General features: G+C 36.9%; 1 protein-coding gene across 1 annotated transcript in view; it reads right to left on the bottom strand.

The window, feature by feature from the left end:
* Positions 1 to 223: 223 nt before the first annotated feature.
* LOC123768123 (WD repeat-containing protein 76) overlaps positions 224 to 18,406 on the bottom strand; it is a 28,606-nt gene continuing 10,423 nt past the window's right edge. The window contains exons 7-17 of the mRNA XM_045758457.2: positions 17,285 to 17,397; positions 16,368 to 16,494; positions 14,882 to 15,021; positions 12,637 to 12,809; positions 10,542 to 10,649; positions 8,477 to 8,598; positions 5,899 to 6,002; positions 3,027 to 3,098; positions 2,544 to 2,662; positions 1,537 to 1,679; positions 224 to 777 (exon numbers count right to left, since the gene is read on the bottom strand). Of these exons, the coding sequence (XP_045614413.1) occupies positions 684 to 777; positions 1,537 to 1,679; positions 2,544 to 2,662; positions 3,027 to 3,098; positions 5,899 to 6,002; positions 8,477 to 8,598; positions 10,542 to 10,649; positions 12,637 to 12,809; positions 14,882 to 15,021; positions 16,368 to 16,494; positions 17,285 to 17,397 (1,315 nt within the window). The 3' untranslated portion in view covers positions 224 to 683. The remainder of the gene's footprint in view (positions 778 to 1,536; positions 1,680 to 2,543; positions 2,663 to 3,026; positions 3,099 to 5,898; positions 6,003 to 8,476; positions 8,599 to 10,541; positions 10,650 to 12,636; positions 12,810 to 14,881; positions 15,022 to 16,367; positions 16,495 to 17,284; positions 17,398 to 18,406) is intronic.

Genomic DNA, 18,406 nt, shown 5'->3' with positions numbered 1-18,406 from the left:
TAAAAAATGTCACAAATGTGACATCTATATAATATGTATATAAAAACATGCTTCTATGCGAATGTAATGTCAAAATTTCAAAGCAATTGGTGAAGAACTTTCAGAGATTAGCAATTTTGAACAAACAAACATTTACATTTTTATTTATATAGATTGAGAGAATTTGATAATTTAAAAAAAAAAAAATTGTGTGGGTGACGTACTATAAAAATTCTATTTAATGTCAAGGTTTATCATTTTATTAGATAACAAAAATATTTTATTTGTAAGATACTGAACACAATGGATCAGACTACTGTGTACAGTATTTTATAAAGCCACTAATGTACCTTCATCTTCATAACTTCAATCCAAGATTTTTTTTATAAAGCTGAATATTTTACATTTGGCTTTTAATATAATCTATACTTTTTGTGTGCGTGTAACTGCAAAATTTAATAATGTACAAAAAAAATATATATATATAAATAAAATAATGTCTATACAGACGAAACCAGATAAATACGTTAAAAGAAAATGAATGTCATTTATAATTTATCTTGGTATTCGCCGATATACAACACGTAAAGAGCAAATTGAATTCAAATCAACTTATTACATTCTGTAGCTAAATTGTAAAATGTATTTATATAAACAAAACCATTAAAAAGTTTAGATTTAAACCAAATTATTGTTTTAGTTTTTTAATCGTAAAGTGACAGGGATAGAAGGCATACATGGATAAGGGATAGGACGACAGGGTGCAGGTACGGTGCCCAACCACATTGACCACAGACCCTACAAGAATCAAGATCACTGCTTTACCGACGAGTCCAAGCAGAAAAGCTCTAATACCCAATAGCTAGATCAATGCTAATAAACATACAAAAAGTACCAATGGCGATTCAACCACTCACATTAATATGACATCATAAAAAGCCTAATTAGTTTTAGATTTCATTACTGTAGCAGTTGCTTAACTACTGTAAATTTGTACTTTGTATAACACTTCATAACTGACAAATGGATTTCCTAAAAAATTTAAGTACTGTACTGGATATTTTTGTAAATCATGAAGCTGAGTACAGAATGTTTCCAGTAGTAAAACATGATTTGCTTACCAGTGCAAAATAAAAAGCAAATAACTACTTAATTCTTCTTAATGAAAAAGCTACTAAAATAATGAAATAGCTACACAACACTTCAAGGCATTATAAATAAAATGCAAATATTTCTGGTACTGACAAAAATGTGTCTACGAGACATTAATGTACCTTTGTTTATACATAAGTACAGAAAAATGTGACCAACTTCATTAACCCATTGAGAAATGTGGGGAAATAACGTTGCTGATGGAAATTGTACAAAGTAATGATTCTAATTATAACCTAATATCTGTATAAGAGAGATTTATTATTAAAAAAAAAAAAAAAAAAAAAAAAAAAAAAGGCCCATGATTGAAGGCAATTGTATACGTTAAGATTCGTGTTAGTGCATCCTAACCGTGTGGAGAGAAGGCGGGATGCCTTTTTCTTAATTTAATAGCATTAAACTCACTTAAAGACATGAACTTTCCCTGACGAGTTGCAACCTGCCAAGATTGGTTGTGTGGGATGAAGTGCAACGATGCTGGCAACTGATCCAAAGAATTCACCCATAAACTCATACTTCAGCTGACCATCGCAACCCCAGACTTCCACCTGCAAATAAAACAGATCTTGTTATCCCAGTACAGATAAAAAAAGAAAGTAAAATCAGCAGGTCTACACTCTTCTGCTCAATACAGTAACATGATATAAATCTATTAACCTACACACACATTTGTTAATTTTGACATTACTTTGCTTTAGAAAGCTTTTGCTATACTATACCTTTTTCCAACTTTCTATACAATACAATGGGACTCGGCTTGAGCAAACTATAAGGAAGGGGTTAGGGGCATATTCATTATACCTGTGATTTAGTTTGATCTGTTAAGTCCACGAGCACTTCCCAAGACTTACTTTTATTTTTAATTTCTTTGGGAAGGCATACAATCACTAACTTACATTTAATGTTTAGTTTGCCTTATTTTCAATTGTAATGAAAAAATACGGAAGTCTTTCAGCACAATCCACACATACCCTGAACTAGAAATCTGTGCTAAAATACAGTTATTTTAATAAAAAAAAATTCCTTGGGATTAGACCCATTTTATAGTACTAGTTATAATTCACACGTTAAAAATAAAGCTATAAAATACCATAGTGATACTGTGTTTGTAGTAATGGTTCATATCCAACACAAGTGGTGGTAAACCCTAACAGTCTTGAGGTTATCTTGAGATGATTTCGGGGCTTTGTAGTGTCCCCGCGGCCCGGTCCTCGACCAGGCCTCCACCCCCAGGAAGCAGCCCGTGACAGCTGACTTAACTCCCAGGTACCTATTTACTGCTAGGTAACAGGGGCATTCAGGGTGAAAGAAACTTTGCCCATTTGTTTCTGCCTCGTGCGGGAATCGAACCCGCGCCACAGAATTACGAGTCCTGCGCGCTATCCACCAGGCTACGGGGCCCCTCGTCTTACCCGTCGTGGCTGGAGAAGTGAGCCGACTACCACCAAGTCTTCACGGAAGGGAACATAACGAGCCTTAAAAGTTGTCAGCCATCTGCCAGTTTGGTTGTTGTGTCTGATTTTCTGCTCAACTGAAAAAGAGAAAATACATACAATCTGGTGACGACAAATTAACAAAACACATCTGATATGCTGCTAAAAATCAAACTTTATACAAAACAGCAACCTTGAAGCATTCAAGCACTGTACAGGTCTTGACTTGCTTTATCCCAACATAGAACATAGCAGGAATTTAACAAAACTAAGTTTTAAGCCAATAGGAATTTATAATTGATCAATTCCATTATGTTACCCATATAATATAAATTACATATTACAGTATTCTTGTAAAGTTGCAATTAAGACTAGAAATATGAGAATCTAAGCTTACTGTAATCTAATAATCATAAACACTTGGCACTGGATTAACAATCGCTACCAAGGACAAATTCTTACCCACTAAGTTAGTTAAATCACAGGATATGAATCTTAAGTTGTCATCCATACATGTAGAAATCAAGGAGTTCCCTGAAACAAGAATATTTGAGTTAGACATGTCTGCAATTTAGTATGCGAACACCTCAATAAACCATGCTACTTATCACAACTGCTCCCATTTATCTTGTTTTCTTAGGCTGGCACTTAAGCCCGAGGCCCAGCAGTTGAAACCAGTTACAATTAACCAGCAGTTCCCAGGTCTCCCCCCACACACCCTTTTCATATTCTCCCACAGACATTTTATCTGTCTCTCTTGACACCCTCCCCATCTTCCCCCATCATTACAACCATCTTCAATACACACTATCCTCACCACTGTAAACATGTTCACACCCTCTCTCTTTCATCACCCCCTCCCAACACCCTTCTCCCTCTCCACACACCCATCCCCATCTCCCTCCCCCACACACCCCTCCTATATACCCATTCCAACACCCCTTCTGTCTCACACCTTGTGGATACAGTGGTGGTGTAATTACACCTAGGTAATTACACCATCAATGTAACCACAAGGATGCACGCAGATTGCAAATCTGACATCTGAATACATATTTTAAATGCCAATATCTGAATTTGGGGCCTGACGGCTGAGTGGACAGTGCTTAGGGTTCGTAGTCCTAAGGGTCCGGGTTTGATCCCCGGGGGAGGCGAAAACAAATGGGCAGTTTCTTTCACCCTGATACCCTTATTCACCTAGCAGTAAATAGGTACCTGGGAGTTAGACTGCTGCTTAAGACTGCTTCCTGGGGATGTGTGTGAAAATTAGGATTAAAGACCTACCCGAAACACTATGCGTGCTAGTGACTGTACAAGAATGTAAGAACTCTTGTTTATATAAATAACAAAAATTTAACTAATGCTAGCCTATGGACTCTGGAATTTATATTTCACATCCACCAACTTTGTGAAGGGGGTCCTCGGGCTGAGACCAATTCGATGGTGGAACTGCCTGCCAACCAATAAAAGTGACAAACTTTACAACTAAGATGCTTTTTGCCGATTATGAACTAAACGCTGTTCTATATAAAGGCAAAGCTACATCTCCTGGGGAAGATGGAACTACTAATGGTATACTGCGTATGCCTCTGCTAGTGCCAGGAAAATCCCTTGCTTGAATTTTACAATGTGAGTTATGTAACTGCGGAGCTTCCAAAGTCATGGACTAGCAGCTTTATTACTCTTATTCCAAAGCCTAACCAGCAGTTTGCCTTTTTCCCAAGTTTCCTCACTAGCTGTCTTTGTGTTTTGAGATGGTTCTCAACCATCTCCTTTATAGAAGCTTGTTGTCTCCCCAGAGATATGGCTTCATGCATGGATAGAGTATCCATCACTATATTACCTTCTTCCTCGCCCTGCATACTGAAAGGTCGTATTCCACTTTCCTTGCTCTTACGTCAGCATTTGGCATTGCTAATCAATGTGTCATTTTGAATGAACTTGCTAAAAAGAACGTTGGGGGGATGTTGGCTATCTATACAACAAGAAGTCATCTGTACTATTTCAAGGGATGAAGAATATTTTGAGATTTAAAACTGGACACTCCACAGGGAGGTGTCCTCAGTCTTACTCTGTTCAATTTGAAAATCAATGCACTTCTAAACTCAGTGACTAGGAGGCCCAGCATTAGATATTCAGATGATATACCGATCCATATTAATGGCTACACCAACATCCAAAATCTCCTTGCTCAAGAAATGTTTAAGTACTTCATTCATGATGTACTACCAGAAATCATAGTCAAGTATACAAAGTCTGGTCACTATACGTAATGCTTGCACATGGCTAAAGTTGCTGTCCAGTTGGATGCGTCTGGAGCAGGATTAGTAATTGTAACTACTCATTGCAGATGTAAACTGCCTTGTAGAGACTGTTGTGAGCCACTTCTTGAACCACTTGTGATATAAAAAGCCTATTGTGTCTAATTACCTAAGTGTAGTTACAGGATGAGAGCTATGCTCATGGCATCCCGTCTTCCAAGTACTCTTTGCCGTATAACACTTTGAAACTACTGACGGTTTTGGTCTCAGCCAACTTCTCACTTACCTTGTTCCAACCATCTACCACTCTGTTAGGGAAAGAAAACTTTCTAATATTTTTTTGGCACTTTTGTTTCCTTAACTTTAATCTGTGACCTTTTATTCTTGAAGTTGCTGGTTTCAGGAATTCCTTTGTCAATTAAGTCAATACCTGTTATTATTTTGTAAATGGTTATCATATTGCCTTTTTTTCTTCTATCTTCTGTACTCGCCTAGTTGTACTTGTGGGAATTGAGCTTCAGCTCTTTGGTGTGTGTGTGTGAATTAAAAAATTGTGTAACTAGCTTCAAAACATTATTACTTACTTAGCCTCTTTAACCCTTTTCACCACATTCCATGGGATAAGTATAGGGTGTATAATACACTAAGCTGGTATAACTAAAACTAAATCACAATACATTTAGACCTTTGCTTTGGTCACAAATTACGTCAACCATCGATAAAGTCAGACCGACGTTAAAACGCCCAAAAATGCCCACTGGGATGGAGTCTTACCGTATGTGATCCCAAAATGCTAACCAATGATAGGTTTTTTGTTTTAATATTATTATTAATGCCAGTTTGAGACATCAAAAAAAAATTATGCGTAATAGTAAAAAGCGAAGTGTTCTGATCCCCACATGAAGCCAGAGAAATACTTTGCAAATACTGTAATGTACTGTAAACTAGTGAAAAATTGTTCTCTCTGTTCCTGCAAGGACAGTACAGTAATTTATTGGTGTAACAAAATCTTACTTTACAAAATAGGTTAAAGAAAAATCACTTTACAAAACAAATAACACACTCAAACAAACCGGTCAATGGAGAAAATTCTAAGCCAGTGATGTTTCTTCCGTGGCTGCACGATGTTACTGGTAAATTTTTTCGGTGATGCCGTACGTCCCATAAGCAAACATTTCTGAAAAAACATTATGCTTTGAGCATACAGTATATAAAAATAAATTTTCTGAACAGTACACTCAGTTACTACCTAAGGTCAGACTCTACCAACTTCTAGTTAGGATCTCATGTAGTCAGAGCAGGTCAACCTTCTGCACCGATACAGCAAGGAACTTTCCAACTGTTCCTGCTGGGACCATTGAAAAATTTTCCAACCTATACTTTTGAATAAAGTAAAACTATGAAATATCTAATTTCGTTTTCACAGTATTCCACCTTGTGCTACTGTTACCCACTCAACCAGTATATTACAATGCAGAAATGCAACTTTGTCTCTATAATTATATTTTCTCTCTTTTATACCGATGTTCGATATCACATGAATTTAAATTCTGTTACAATGTACTGTTACACTTGTTTGTTAGCTTAAGGATCTGCCTGAAATGCAATGGGTGCTAGTGCTTTACAAGAATGTACTAATCACCCACCACCATATGTACATCCTTAACAATTCATTGTTTCTTCTTGTATATGAATAAAATAAACTGGTACAAGGGGAAACAATGGAGAAAACATAAGAATAAAGAAAAGTGCAATAAGCCTATTTATCCACACAAAGCAGCTCCTATTTATACCAGCTAAACTCGCTGATATGCCTGCCTGACCTTCACTTGAAATCTGTTATATTGCTTGAAGCTTGTTTCATAAATCAATAAACCTATTTTGAAACCAGTATTTACCCAGGTCTTATCTTAATTCAAATTGATCCAAATTTATATTTGTTGTTTTATGCCATTTGGTCTTGATGTATTAAACAGGGCATTAATATCATCTGAATACTTTTTTTTTTTACATGTGTGTACAGGAATAGGTGACTGCTGACTTCTATTAGCATGCTGAGAGCTTTCCCGTCTCATAGCTCGTAAGCCTTACCAACTAGTTTCCCAGGAATACAACCTGCCAATCGTTTAACTATCAGGCACACAATCCCTGCTGGGTAAACAGAACACACAGTTATTGATTGGCAGCCAGTCAATCCTCCTCAGCCAGGATGTGAACCAAAGCCAAATTGCTCGCAAAGCCCAGGGCGAGTGTTACCACAGTGCTACCGACTGTCTCCCTCCCCTTACTCTTTGCCTTTCAACAGAATGTAAATTAAAGCTATTTTTTTTTTTTTTTGCAATAAGAGCCTGCAGCCTAGGCTTTTATCGCCTAGGGTTGGGTCAACTACATCTACCTGGATAAAACAATAAAAGGCCTTTTTTTTAGAGTCCCACACAGGAAACTATTCTGGAAGCTTGAATAGATAGGAAGGGTGACAGGCATCACACTCGTATAGATAAAAACAAATTGACGGAAAATATGGGCAGTAATTAGAGGCACTAGTTTAATACTAGTGCTAGTGATGATCATTGTTATATAAACAATATACCAGAGGGGGGATTCAGTTATGTGACTGTTTGCAGTGATACTAACCTAGTAGGGGAGAATAAAATATGACTGTCATGGCCTTCTGAATTACTTAGACAAAAATAACTGAATTAAGCAATGCATGGCAGATGGAATTCAAGGTGGACAAATGCAATGTAACGGAATGTGAGAGGGGGGCGGAAAAGTAAAACAGGACACACTTGACCTATAAAATATGGGAAAGTTGCTAAACAACTTGGATAAAGAAAGAGGGTTACCTTGCATTCATTCCAAGGGTGATTATGGATAGTCCCCTCTCACCAGACAAGCACACAACGGTACTGCAAGAAAAGCCTACACTACACTACCTCGACCGGGGGAGGCAGTCAGCCGAGCGGACAGCACGCTGGACTTGTGATCCTGTGGTTCCGGGTTCGATCCCAGGCGCCGGCGAGAAACAATGGACAGAGTTTCTTTCACCCTATGCCCCTGTTACCTAGCAGTAAAATAGGTACTGTACCTGGGTGTTAGTCAGCTGTCACGGGCTGCTTCCTGGGGGTGGAGGCCTGGTCGAGGACCGGGCCACGGGGACACTAAAAAACCCGAAATCATCTCAAGATAGACCTGGCCAGAAAGTGCAAAATGCTAACCAGCCATCAGATGGATCTTGCCACAAGTAACAACCAAGTGGGATAGCTCAAAAGTAAAATCTTTCAATTTATATACTGTACTTACAGTGTATAACTTGCTGACTGACAAACAAATTTATTTATAGACCTAGGAAAGAATGCTGTGCCACAATTCAACAAATTATAAATCTTAATTAACAAGATTTAACAGTTTCTCATGCCACTCCTGGGGACAGATTCACGAAGCAGTTACACAAGCTCTTATGAACCTGTACATTTTTTCTCAATCTTTGGCGGCTTTATTTACAATTATTAAACAGTTGATTGGGAAGTTTTCATGCTTGTAAACTGTTTAATAAATGTAACCAAAACCGTCAAAGATTGAGGGAAGATGTACATGTTTGTAAGTACTTGCATAACTACTGCGTGAATTTGGCCCCTGGAGTACACTAACCCGTCTCTAGAGGCAGTAGCAAAGTACTGGTTACAGGTTGGATGCACAGTTACTGCTTTGACGCTCTTTAACTTGTGCACCAAGTACTCTCTTGGTGACTTTGTCCTGGTTCGCAAATCAATCTGAAAAAAATATGGCAATGTTACATATTCATTGAATAATGAAAATGAATATTTTATATGAAGAAGTTTTTTTAATGTTATGTATGTTGAAGATTGAAGGGTTTTGAATAAGTCGTGAGGGTGAGTTTTTTCAACCTGTCCTCATAGTTGGAGCCTCTCAGTTCTGGTACTAATTCAGTTGCAAACCTTTGAATTTTCTTAGGTTTCTGCTTATGCCTCACAAGGTGTGGGTTCCATGCTAGTGCTGCATACTCGGGTAATGTTCTCGCAGAGACATTATGTATGGACTTTAAAGCCTCTCTGTATAAATTGTTAAATAATTTTTTATGCATATTAATATCCCATATGCAGCTAATGTCATCCTATTCACATGAACTTCTGGTGTTAATGTTGGGATTGTGTGTACTCCTAGGTCTCTATCTTATTGTTTCTTTTAATTGCCTTCCCATTAAGGTATAGTTAAATATAGGTCTCCTATACCATCTCCCTTACCAATTTTCATTATTTTGAACTTATTTGCATTGAATTTCAGCAGTCATTTATCTGCCAACTCCTTAAGTGAGTCAAGGTCTTCTTACAACCCCTTACAGTACTTCATAGTTCTTATTCTCCTCAAACTTTGCATCGTCTGCAAACATCGACATGTGTGAGCTCACTCCCACTGCAAGGTTATTTACAAAAATTAAAAAGAGCAATGGTCCTAGGACAGAGCCCTGCAGAACACCACTTTCCAATATTCTCGAGCCTGGCATATCCTCTCTTTCTGTGACACTTTGTTCCCTCTCTGTTAAGTACACTCATACCCAATCCAGTGCCTTTCCTGTTACCCATGCTTGTCTTGCCATCCTCTGGATTAGTTTTTGTGAGGAAATGTATCAAAAGTTTTTTGGCAGGCTAGGAAGATGCAGTTTACTCATCCTTTCCTTCTCTTGTCTTACTTTAGTGACCCTGTTGTAGAATTCAATCAGAATTCAATCAAGTTGTTAAGCATAATTTTTCCTCTCTGAAGCCATGTTATGTCAGTTGTAAAATTTACTCTAAATGTTCAACAATCCATTTTCTGATGGCTTTTCAACAACCTTTTACATAAATATCTTGCATGGAATGCATGTTTCCATCACTCTATAGTTTAGTGCTTGGTGTGAAGAAACACAACCTGCCATGTGTTTCTCTTGTGTTTGATATTACACCAGAATTTGTTGAATGAACACTTGACAATCACTCAAGTTTGGCCACTTACAAATTTCGGTAAATATATGCACCATGTGGCATGTGTTGCACCTACAGAATGCACCACATTTTATAAATATATATCTTTTCTTTTCATACCATGAATTTTTATGCAAAATATTTTTGTTTAGATTCACAGCCAATCTGATAACAAAACTCTGATAGTCAAGCACTGCACCTTTACTCAGCCTGCTTGATCATCTCTCTTCATAATGGTACATTTTAATTCTACAATTGATGAAATTATTATAGTAATTAGCTACATAAACACTGCTCTATATACAAAGAGCATCACATCTCTTGTGCCAGTTGAGTATGATGAGCTCACCATAGCCCGTGCTGCATGGAACTTTTTGTTCCGAGTAGCTGAATCTAAAACAACATCAACATACAAAGAGCAGTGTTTCTCAACCTTTTTAATAATTCAGGGTCTTTAGATACTTTAGATAAGCACTGATTTAATTGTCAACTAAAAGAAGATCATTTCTGTCTTTGCTCTTGGTACTTGTTAAATGAGAAAAATTAAAGAAAAAATTACACCAAAAATACATTTGCCTATGATTAGAATTAGCTTATTTATCACTATCTCTTGCAGAACCCATAGTTACCTTGGAGTCCTGCGGAATCCCAATTGAGAAATGCGGCAAAAGAGGAACCAAAAGTACACACATTTGCAAAAAAATTCAACAGATAATGAACAATACAGTACTTACGTGCATTACTTGCCCATGACTGGCACCAACCAATATGTTGTTCTTGTCAACGTGTGCATGGCACGAGATGTATCTGCTATAACACTCTTCATCAACATAGCAATATACCTGTTGACATAATTAGGAATTAAACATTAAGAGGAATTAAGTACAAATTAGTACACCCAAAGAATATAATGCTATCAGCTCCATGATAACCTCTGTGAGCACACGGGAGAAAGATGATCTAACAATTGTTGATGTAATTAACGGAGGGTTCAGAGCAGGTCAGAATGTCCTTGCGTCTCCTACACACTTGTGTTTTCCACCCATGTCATCTTGTCCTATTACTCCTCAATAATAGGTCAAGGAAAAGGAAATAGGAAAAGGCTGTCCCAATTTACCTTGCCTAATCCCCTTTGGTACAGTATTCAAAATGTAGTGATAATGTATCCTCTAATCCTTATTTGTTTCCAAGAGATGTTAGGTTGAAGTTTGATAATCGGCTTGCAGAGTCAAATTTTTTTTTTCAGGCACTAACCTTGTTGCAAATCTCTAGGCTTTTGCAATTTTTGTTTGTGTTCATGACATGAGGATTCTGCTGGTATTGCGTATTCCCCATACTGGTCTAACATACACAGTGTATCATTTTGTACAGTTTCTAAGTTTTAAATGATGTTGTATTGTTCAGATTGAACCTATGCACTTTTTGGTTAACAAATATTGAAGAAATAAAAAGTAAATTAATGTTAGAATAAGGACTACTATCTTAACCTTGCAATATGTAATAACCCATATGAAGAGCTGGATCAAGGGTTTTGTAGGCCCTGGATACATTTCTATGATAGACCCCCAAGTTTCCTCGTGCTCCAGTGTGTCCCATATTTTACCCCTCGTGACCTTCAATCTCCCCATCACTATGCGTGCTGCTGCTTATGGATAATATCAACTAATGGGTTAGGTAACAACACAAGTGGAGATGACAAGATGCAAGTTTTTCCATAATTTTACATTAGTTTGCTTAATTGTGGGTTTTGCTCGTTAAATCTAAGAAATGTACTCATTACTAGTCTAAAGATAATTAAAAATTTGCATAATTAAATGCACATTTCAGCATTTTTGAGGTAAATCTCCTATTCACTACTTTTTAGTCTTGAAATAAGGCATATCTTTATAAAACTAAGATATTATGATAAACTGTTCAATCTGTTATGGTATTTATATCTGTAATATTTATAAGGGACATTAAAAAAAACTGTGGATAGCTAAATCAACTGCATGGTTGGTCATTTTCCCTGTTAAAACAAAAATTAATAGACCAAACCACAGTAAACACACAAATTATATCCGATATTTCATAGGCCCCTTAAACTACCGTAGGCTCTGGGCACTGTGCCCTCCTCCCCCATTGATAACCTGGCTATGACCGTATGTTTGGACATACCTGTTTAAGGATGGTGGTCGAGTTTAAATAAAGAATATGTTCCTGGCTTAATATTTCAAGACACTTCAATTTTGCTATTATATTGAGAATTAAAAAAAAAAAATGCAGCTTATATTATATAGTGTTGGAGGCTTGACGGCCGAGTGGTCAACGCTCAGGGTTCGTAGTTCCAAGGGTCCGGGTTCGATCCCTGGTGGAGGTGGAAACAAATGGGCAGTTTCCATCACCCTGATATGCCAGTTCACCTAGCAGTAAACAGGTACCTGGGAGTTAGACAACTGCTATGGGCTGCTTCCTGGAGTTGTGTGGGTGTGTGTAAATAAGGATCAAGGATTTGCCCAAAATGCTATGTGTACTAGTGGCTGTACAAGAATGTAATAACTCTTGTATATATAAATAAATAAAATTAAATAATATTTTGGTCACTACCATGTTACCAAAAAGGCACATGAGCATTACATTACACAGTGTATTAATAAGTAAATAAATTACAAAAATAATTAATCTTTACAGAGGCAAAGGCTTATATTTAAAACAATCACAGAAGTAGAGGATGTCCTATGAAATTCTATCTTTTGTGGTGTACAACCTAAAGGAAAATTCTAATCTTGGTCAATAGTCAAGTATCTGATAACCAAAATATACAAGAAGACAGGAGCCAGTACTGTATACCTGTTCTACCAATCCCGCTGTTAAGTTTGTTCTTCTGAGCGAGCCGTCATAACTTGTCGTGTATATACATTCGGGATTCCAAGCATCAACGGTAATGCAATTGATAGGCCGAGAGTGAGGAGTGAAGTAATATGCACCAGAGGTTTTATCCTTGCGTTCAACATCCCAGATTCCTTTTTAAAAAAAATTACATATTACTACTAAAAAGTCAAAGTGTGGCAAGACATCACCTCAAATGGGCCTTCATAAAAATTTAATAAACCATAAATTCAGTTAACCTAATCAAATAAATTGCCCAGACAAATGTCAAAAGTCCCAAAATGTTAGATCAAGAGACTAACCAAGACTTTTAAATTTTCTGATGTTAAGACACCTAATACTGTATATATTTCACTAGTGCCATATTACAAAATCGCTTTAAAAAAATTGCTAAAAATTAAAATTTTAACGTCGCTTTACAAAAGACCATGTATTTATCGAAAACATGTTTTTTATTAAACACAATTTGTGTGTAAAATTCACAATCTGTTAGTCAGCATAATGGATATGTTAATTATCTGTAAGGATTTTACTACTGGGAAAAACATAATAAAATTAGGAAGAAGTAAACTTCTTCGATACAGTATAAAGAGGTTTATACTGTATCGACAGGGGTCAGTCCCAATACCAAATGGATTACCGACCTTTGTGAATATCATTCAGTCATCTCTGAAATACAAATACATCAATAAATAAACGCTTTTATTTAACTTAAAGTTACTTGATCCTCTTAAAGACGATGACACAGTCGTAGACTTAGGGAGACCTGTTACTGGAGAGATGCTGAAGTGATAGTTTCGCTGGAGCCTATGGGTTAAGCTTGGGACATCATGCAGCATTCACGATGTCCCAAGTTTACGTGATGTGAAAGATTCATCACTTGATGTGGAAGTCAGGATGTAATCATAATTTATGGTTATCAAAGGTCCCTTAATCATTTCTGAGGATTTTTTCCAACTGAATTTTAAACTAAAGTACTGTAATGTCTTGGCATTTAGGTTTTCAGCAGGTAGGCAGTTCCATGGACTTGTTACCATATGGATAAAAAGAGCTACTATTTTCTGTTCTACATTGTGGCTCATTCAGCTTGAAGCTATTGTATGCATTACATTGAGTCTCTGACCTGTTAAAGAAGTTATTCAGATTAATATCTATGAATATGTATCTTTCAGAGATGCAGAGCCTCTCGACTCATATGCGCATGGCTGATTAGTTATCAATTGTTGAACACCAGTGTTGAAAAGTGATTTTATTATTTCCCAGGGCTGCTATAGTGTAAATGAGACGGCAATTTTTTTTATATATACACAAGAGTTCTTACATTCTTGTAAAGCACACACAGCATTTCAGGTTGGTCCTTAATCTTAATTTTCCCTTGAATACAGCCCACCAAATCATTTAACCACCAAGTACTCATTCACTGCTGGATGAACAGAGGCATAAAGTCAAGGATTGGCACCTAGTCAATCCTCCCCACCCAGGGCCATATCGCTCGCAAAGCACGGGACGGGTGCTTTACCACTGCGCCACAGGGACTGCATAACTATTAAGCATCAAGTTTGGTAATAATGAGGTGAAAGCATTAAGCCAGTATGACTATACAGAATACACAAGGAAATCACACTAATGTGATATATCAATGACTTGCCTGTATATTTGATGCTGGAACATGTTGGAGAATTCCATTACCTATACCAGAGTGTATGCGGGTTATATGTATAACCTGGACTGGCTTTAGTAGGTCGACATCCTGTGGATTCGATCAAATCCCAGATTGTATAACTTATGTTGTGGTGCACAGGTTAGGTGAGCAGCTTGGAAGTACCCAAGTCAAGGGTTCAAATCCTCCACATTGCTCCAATTGATTTCCTCACTATACAGAATGTTAAAGGTTGTTATACTGTTGAAATTGTCATCCCATCCATACATCCATCACTCCCTTTATTTAGTTAGTCATCGATTATTTTCCTTCTGTAAACCCACATTGCTTCATGTTTATTACATATACAGTATTCTGTACATGTTCTACTAATGACATATAATTGCCAAGCACATTATAGGGTATGCATGTCATGAAATACCATAATTTACTGTTAAGGTCTCCTAGCATCACTAGGAGACTGAGTTAGCATACCAGGCAATGATATTTAAGCTTGCATGACTGTATTACAATGCTAAAAACACAGTGTAATTCTGGAAATCTTACCCAATTCACCGCATTTACTACCAGCAAGTACAAGAGTCTTGTCTCGAGCTGGGTGGATCTGTGCAGAACAAACCCGATTGGGTACCACCTTGGCAACACGGTCCTCCGTGATGTTCATCTTTTTCATTGTCTGCAGCACACTGGGGAGAAAACAAAAAATTTATGATTTACTTGGTCAGATAATACAAAAGTATGTTAACGATATTGTAAAGTTAATATAAATCTTGCATCTAGGCATAACCCAGTACATACCGAGAACCTGGCATGCTGTCTTAATGAAAGCCTGGCGTATTGCCCACTGAAAGTCATGTCTTCTACCTACCAAAGTGTGCATGACATACATCTATCGTAATACAGAGAAAAATTCAAGGAATACAATTTCATTACAATTAATACACAATTTCGTATAAAAAATCAAAAGCAAATTTCAGAGAATACAAAGAAAATTCTAGGGAATACAGATCTCCTCCAGGGAAATCTAAACATAATATAGCACCTCAAGGTTGGCCAGAGAATTGAGTAGTACATAAAATATTAACTTCAAAGTGATACTAAAGAAATAAAATGTAGAAAAATGAAAAACGAAGAACTTGGTTAAAGAGGTTAAATGACATGCTTGCGCTCTCAGCAAGCATGTCTGGCACACACAAAATTAGATCCTATACACTGTACAGTACATCGCTTGAAAACCATAAAAACTCATTTTTTTTTCATTTAAAGTATTACCTCATCTTGTAAATCTTTTAATATATCTGCAATATAATATATGTAAATCAGATGTGATCCGATATAGGACCAGGACGAGCCAAAACATTCTTTTTTCCATGTGTGGGTTACTTATTTAATCCATATTAATTTAAATGTACAACTAGATGTGCAAAATAACAGCAACTTAAGGGACATAAGAGACTGCCAAGCAAACTAGAAGTGACCAATTGTACATACTCCCGAGTGACTTTTTTTTTTTTTTTTTTTACATACCAATTATTTTAATGTTAAATAACTAGTTATGCTCTTTCAATTTAACACTGCATGAGCAACTCTTGGCACAGAAAATTTAGAAATAGAAGTTTAGTGAATATTTTTTCAAGAATATTGTCGCCACTCTTATTAACATGTAATAATATTCTTACAACCGATAAAAATCTGGTAAAGCAACACACTAGTCGAGGGGGGACTAGCCACGTACAATGCTCCAAGGTTAAATTTTGAAGGAGTTACCCCATGGTCTGATGACTCCCACTGTATACTGCTTGCAGCACTCACACGCACCTTATCAATACAACCCTATATCAAAATTTAACGTCATGGCCCTTTTTATTGCAGAATACTGTACTTCAAGCTTTATGCAACGACAAAATTATACAACTGATGCTAGTCAGCCAATGTATTCAAGAGTCACAACAATTCCGTGAAACATTAACTATCTTCTCATGAACAAATTAGTAGTAGTGTAGTGTATCTTCTTATGTTTTAAGATACATACCTTGCAACACTGCCAGACCAAACGGATTCTCCCCCTCCATCTAATGACATTTTTTGCAAATCTTTCAAGAACACGTTCCACTCCTTTGTGTTTTGGGACGTGTAATAATCTATCAAGGGTGCAGGACCTGAAAAAATGTAACCAGTTAAAACCTTCACACAAACGTACCATAGTGTTGTCTAAACTCGCTAATTCAGATTATAAAGGGATGACACCAATTTGAATCGCATTTAGAAGTTCTAATTGGCAGAATTTCTTGTGACACTTGTCAAAAAATTAATAAATTCACTAATTTTTGTACAACAATCAGCTTTATTTATAATTCCACATTTAATAAACAAACTTATTGTTATAGCAAAATCTTCATAGAAATATATAAAATAGAATGACACTAAAAGAAATCCTAATTTACTTCGCTGGAGTTATCATCATCTTGATCATTGAAGGACTTAAATTCTGTACATGAACCTAACCTAACCCTAAAATTACTGTAAATGTCACTGTACTGCATGTATATCTCTCTTTTTCCTTATATTAAGGCACAGTACATGTGTCTACTCAATATTTTCTTGCAATAGTCACATCAGCAAAGCTATTTTCATAAGCTTCAACAATTACCGATCACTGTCAGTAATCATTGAAGGTACTGATCACCGGCTACCTTTCTTTGTCTTGTAAAAATATCCCTGGTATGGAAGTGCAATTATTTTATTTTCTGGTGGCAGTTTATCCAGAGAAGCAATCCTGATGGTTCTCCAAGGAGTTTATCCTGAGATAAATTTTTGAGGTACAGTAATACGTTTTACCTTGGATAAAATGCATCAGGACATACGTTTATCCTGAGGTAAGCCATTTGCCGACTTAAAAGGAGGATCTGGTTAGGGATAAATTTCAAGATAAGTGAAGAGTTGACGTACCAGGTGGGGGCCGAAAAGGACCTTCAATAACATCATCCTCCACTAGTTTATCTGGAAGTTGCAACCCATCTGGTGATTTGTTCTGCTGCCTTAAACTTTTGCGCGTCACCACTCTGAAAATTGAAGTTCAATTTAGCACATCAAACTAACTCATATAATGAGTTAGCGCATTACTTTACTCATTACTTCACTTTTTTTACTCATTATATAAGAGTTAGCTCACTAACTCATTATATATCAAAACAAAGCATGAATAATTGTAGCACCTCACAATATTTAAAACTGAATTAACTGTTTAATATTATACAAATATAACTGACACATAGATTGAGCCATATTTAAGTATATGTATATACACATATACTGTCACCTGCTTCCCTGGAAATATAATCACTGCCCGAGGCCAGCCTTAAGTAGATAAGATTAGGGGAGAGGAAAGACACACTTCCCCTAACGTCTATGAATACAGACAAGGATTTTATTGTAGTTTATTGTCTTGACTCAGAAAATGCACATCGTGGCCACGCTTATATTTCTGAGGGTTAGCGAAGCAACATGGAGAAATAATTTGTAATATATGAAAGGAAATACAAGTCAGGAACTCTATAAAATGAATAAGCAAGACTTAACTGAACAGAATAACTTAAGTGTACAGAAGTGAACCTTAACTTGTAGAATACATATGATTATAAATGCATAAAGCACAAATAAACTAAATTATGCAGTAGGAACCAACATAGAGTAAAGTATGAGTGAATGATGTAAAGTGTTCCAGCAGGAGCCACCGCAACCGTAAGCAAGGCTGGTGTGGAGCCCTCCCCAATCCCTGTGAGGGCCAACCTGAAGTGGAGAAAAAATGAAGCAGCAGCAGCAGCAGGGACACAAAGGGGACAAAGGCCCTACAAGAGAGGAGGAGAGGGCAAGACACCGGGGAAATCAAGTGCATCACAGGCATGAGAGAGTGCAGCCATTGGCAAGGGCAGGAGGGCAGAAGTTCAAGTCAACAAAGAAAGGGTGAAACCAAGGGAGGAAAGAGGGCCAGCAGGGTGTCCTTGGAGACAAGGGCACTGTGTAAAGGGAAATGCCCCAGGGGAGCACACTGCAGCCAGTACACAGGGGCCA

Source organism: Procambarus clarkii, chromosome 59 (assembly GCF_040958095.1).
Source record: "Procambarus clarkii isolate CNS0578487 chromosome 59, FALCON_Pclarkii_2.0, whole genome shotgun sequence".
NCBI classification, from domain to species: Eukaryota; Metazoa; Arthropoda; class Malacostraca; order Decapoda; family Cambaridae; genus Procambarus; species Procambarus clarkii.
Note: the sequence above shows the minus strand (reverse complement) of the source record. Positions and strands in the feature narration are given on the sequence as shown.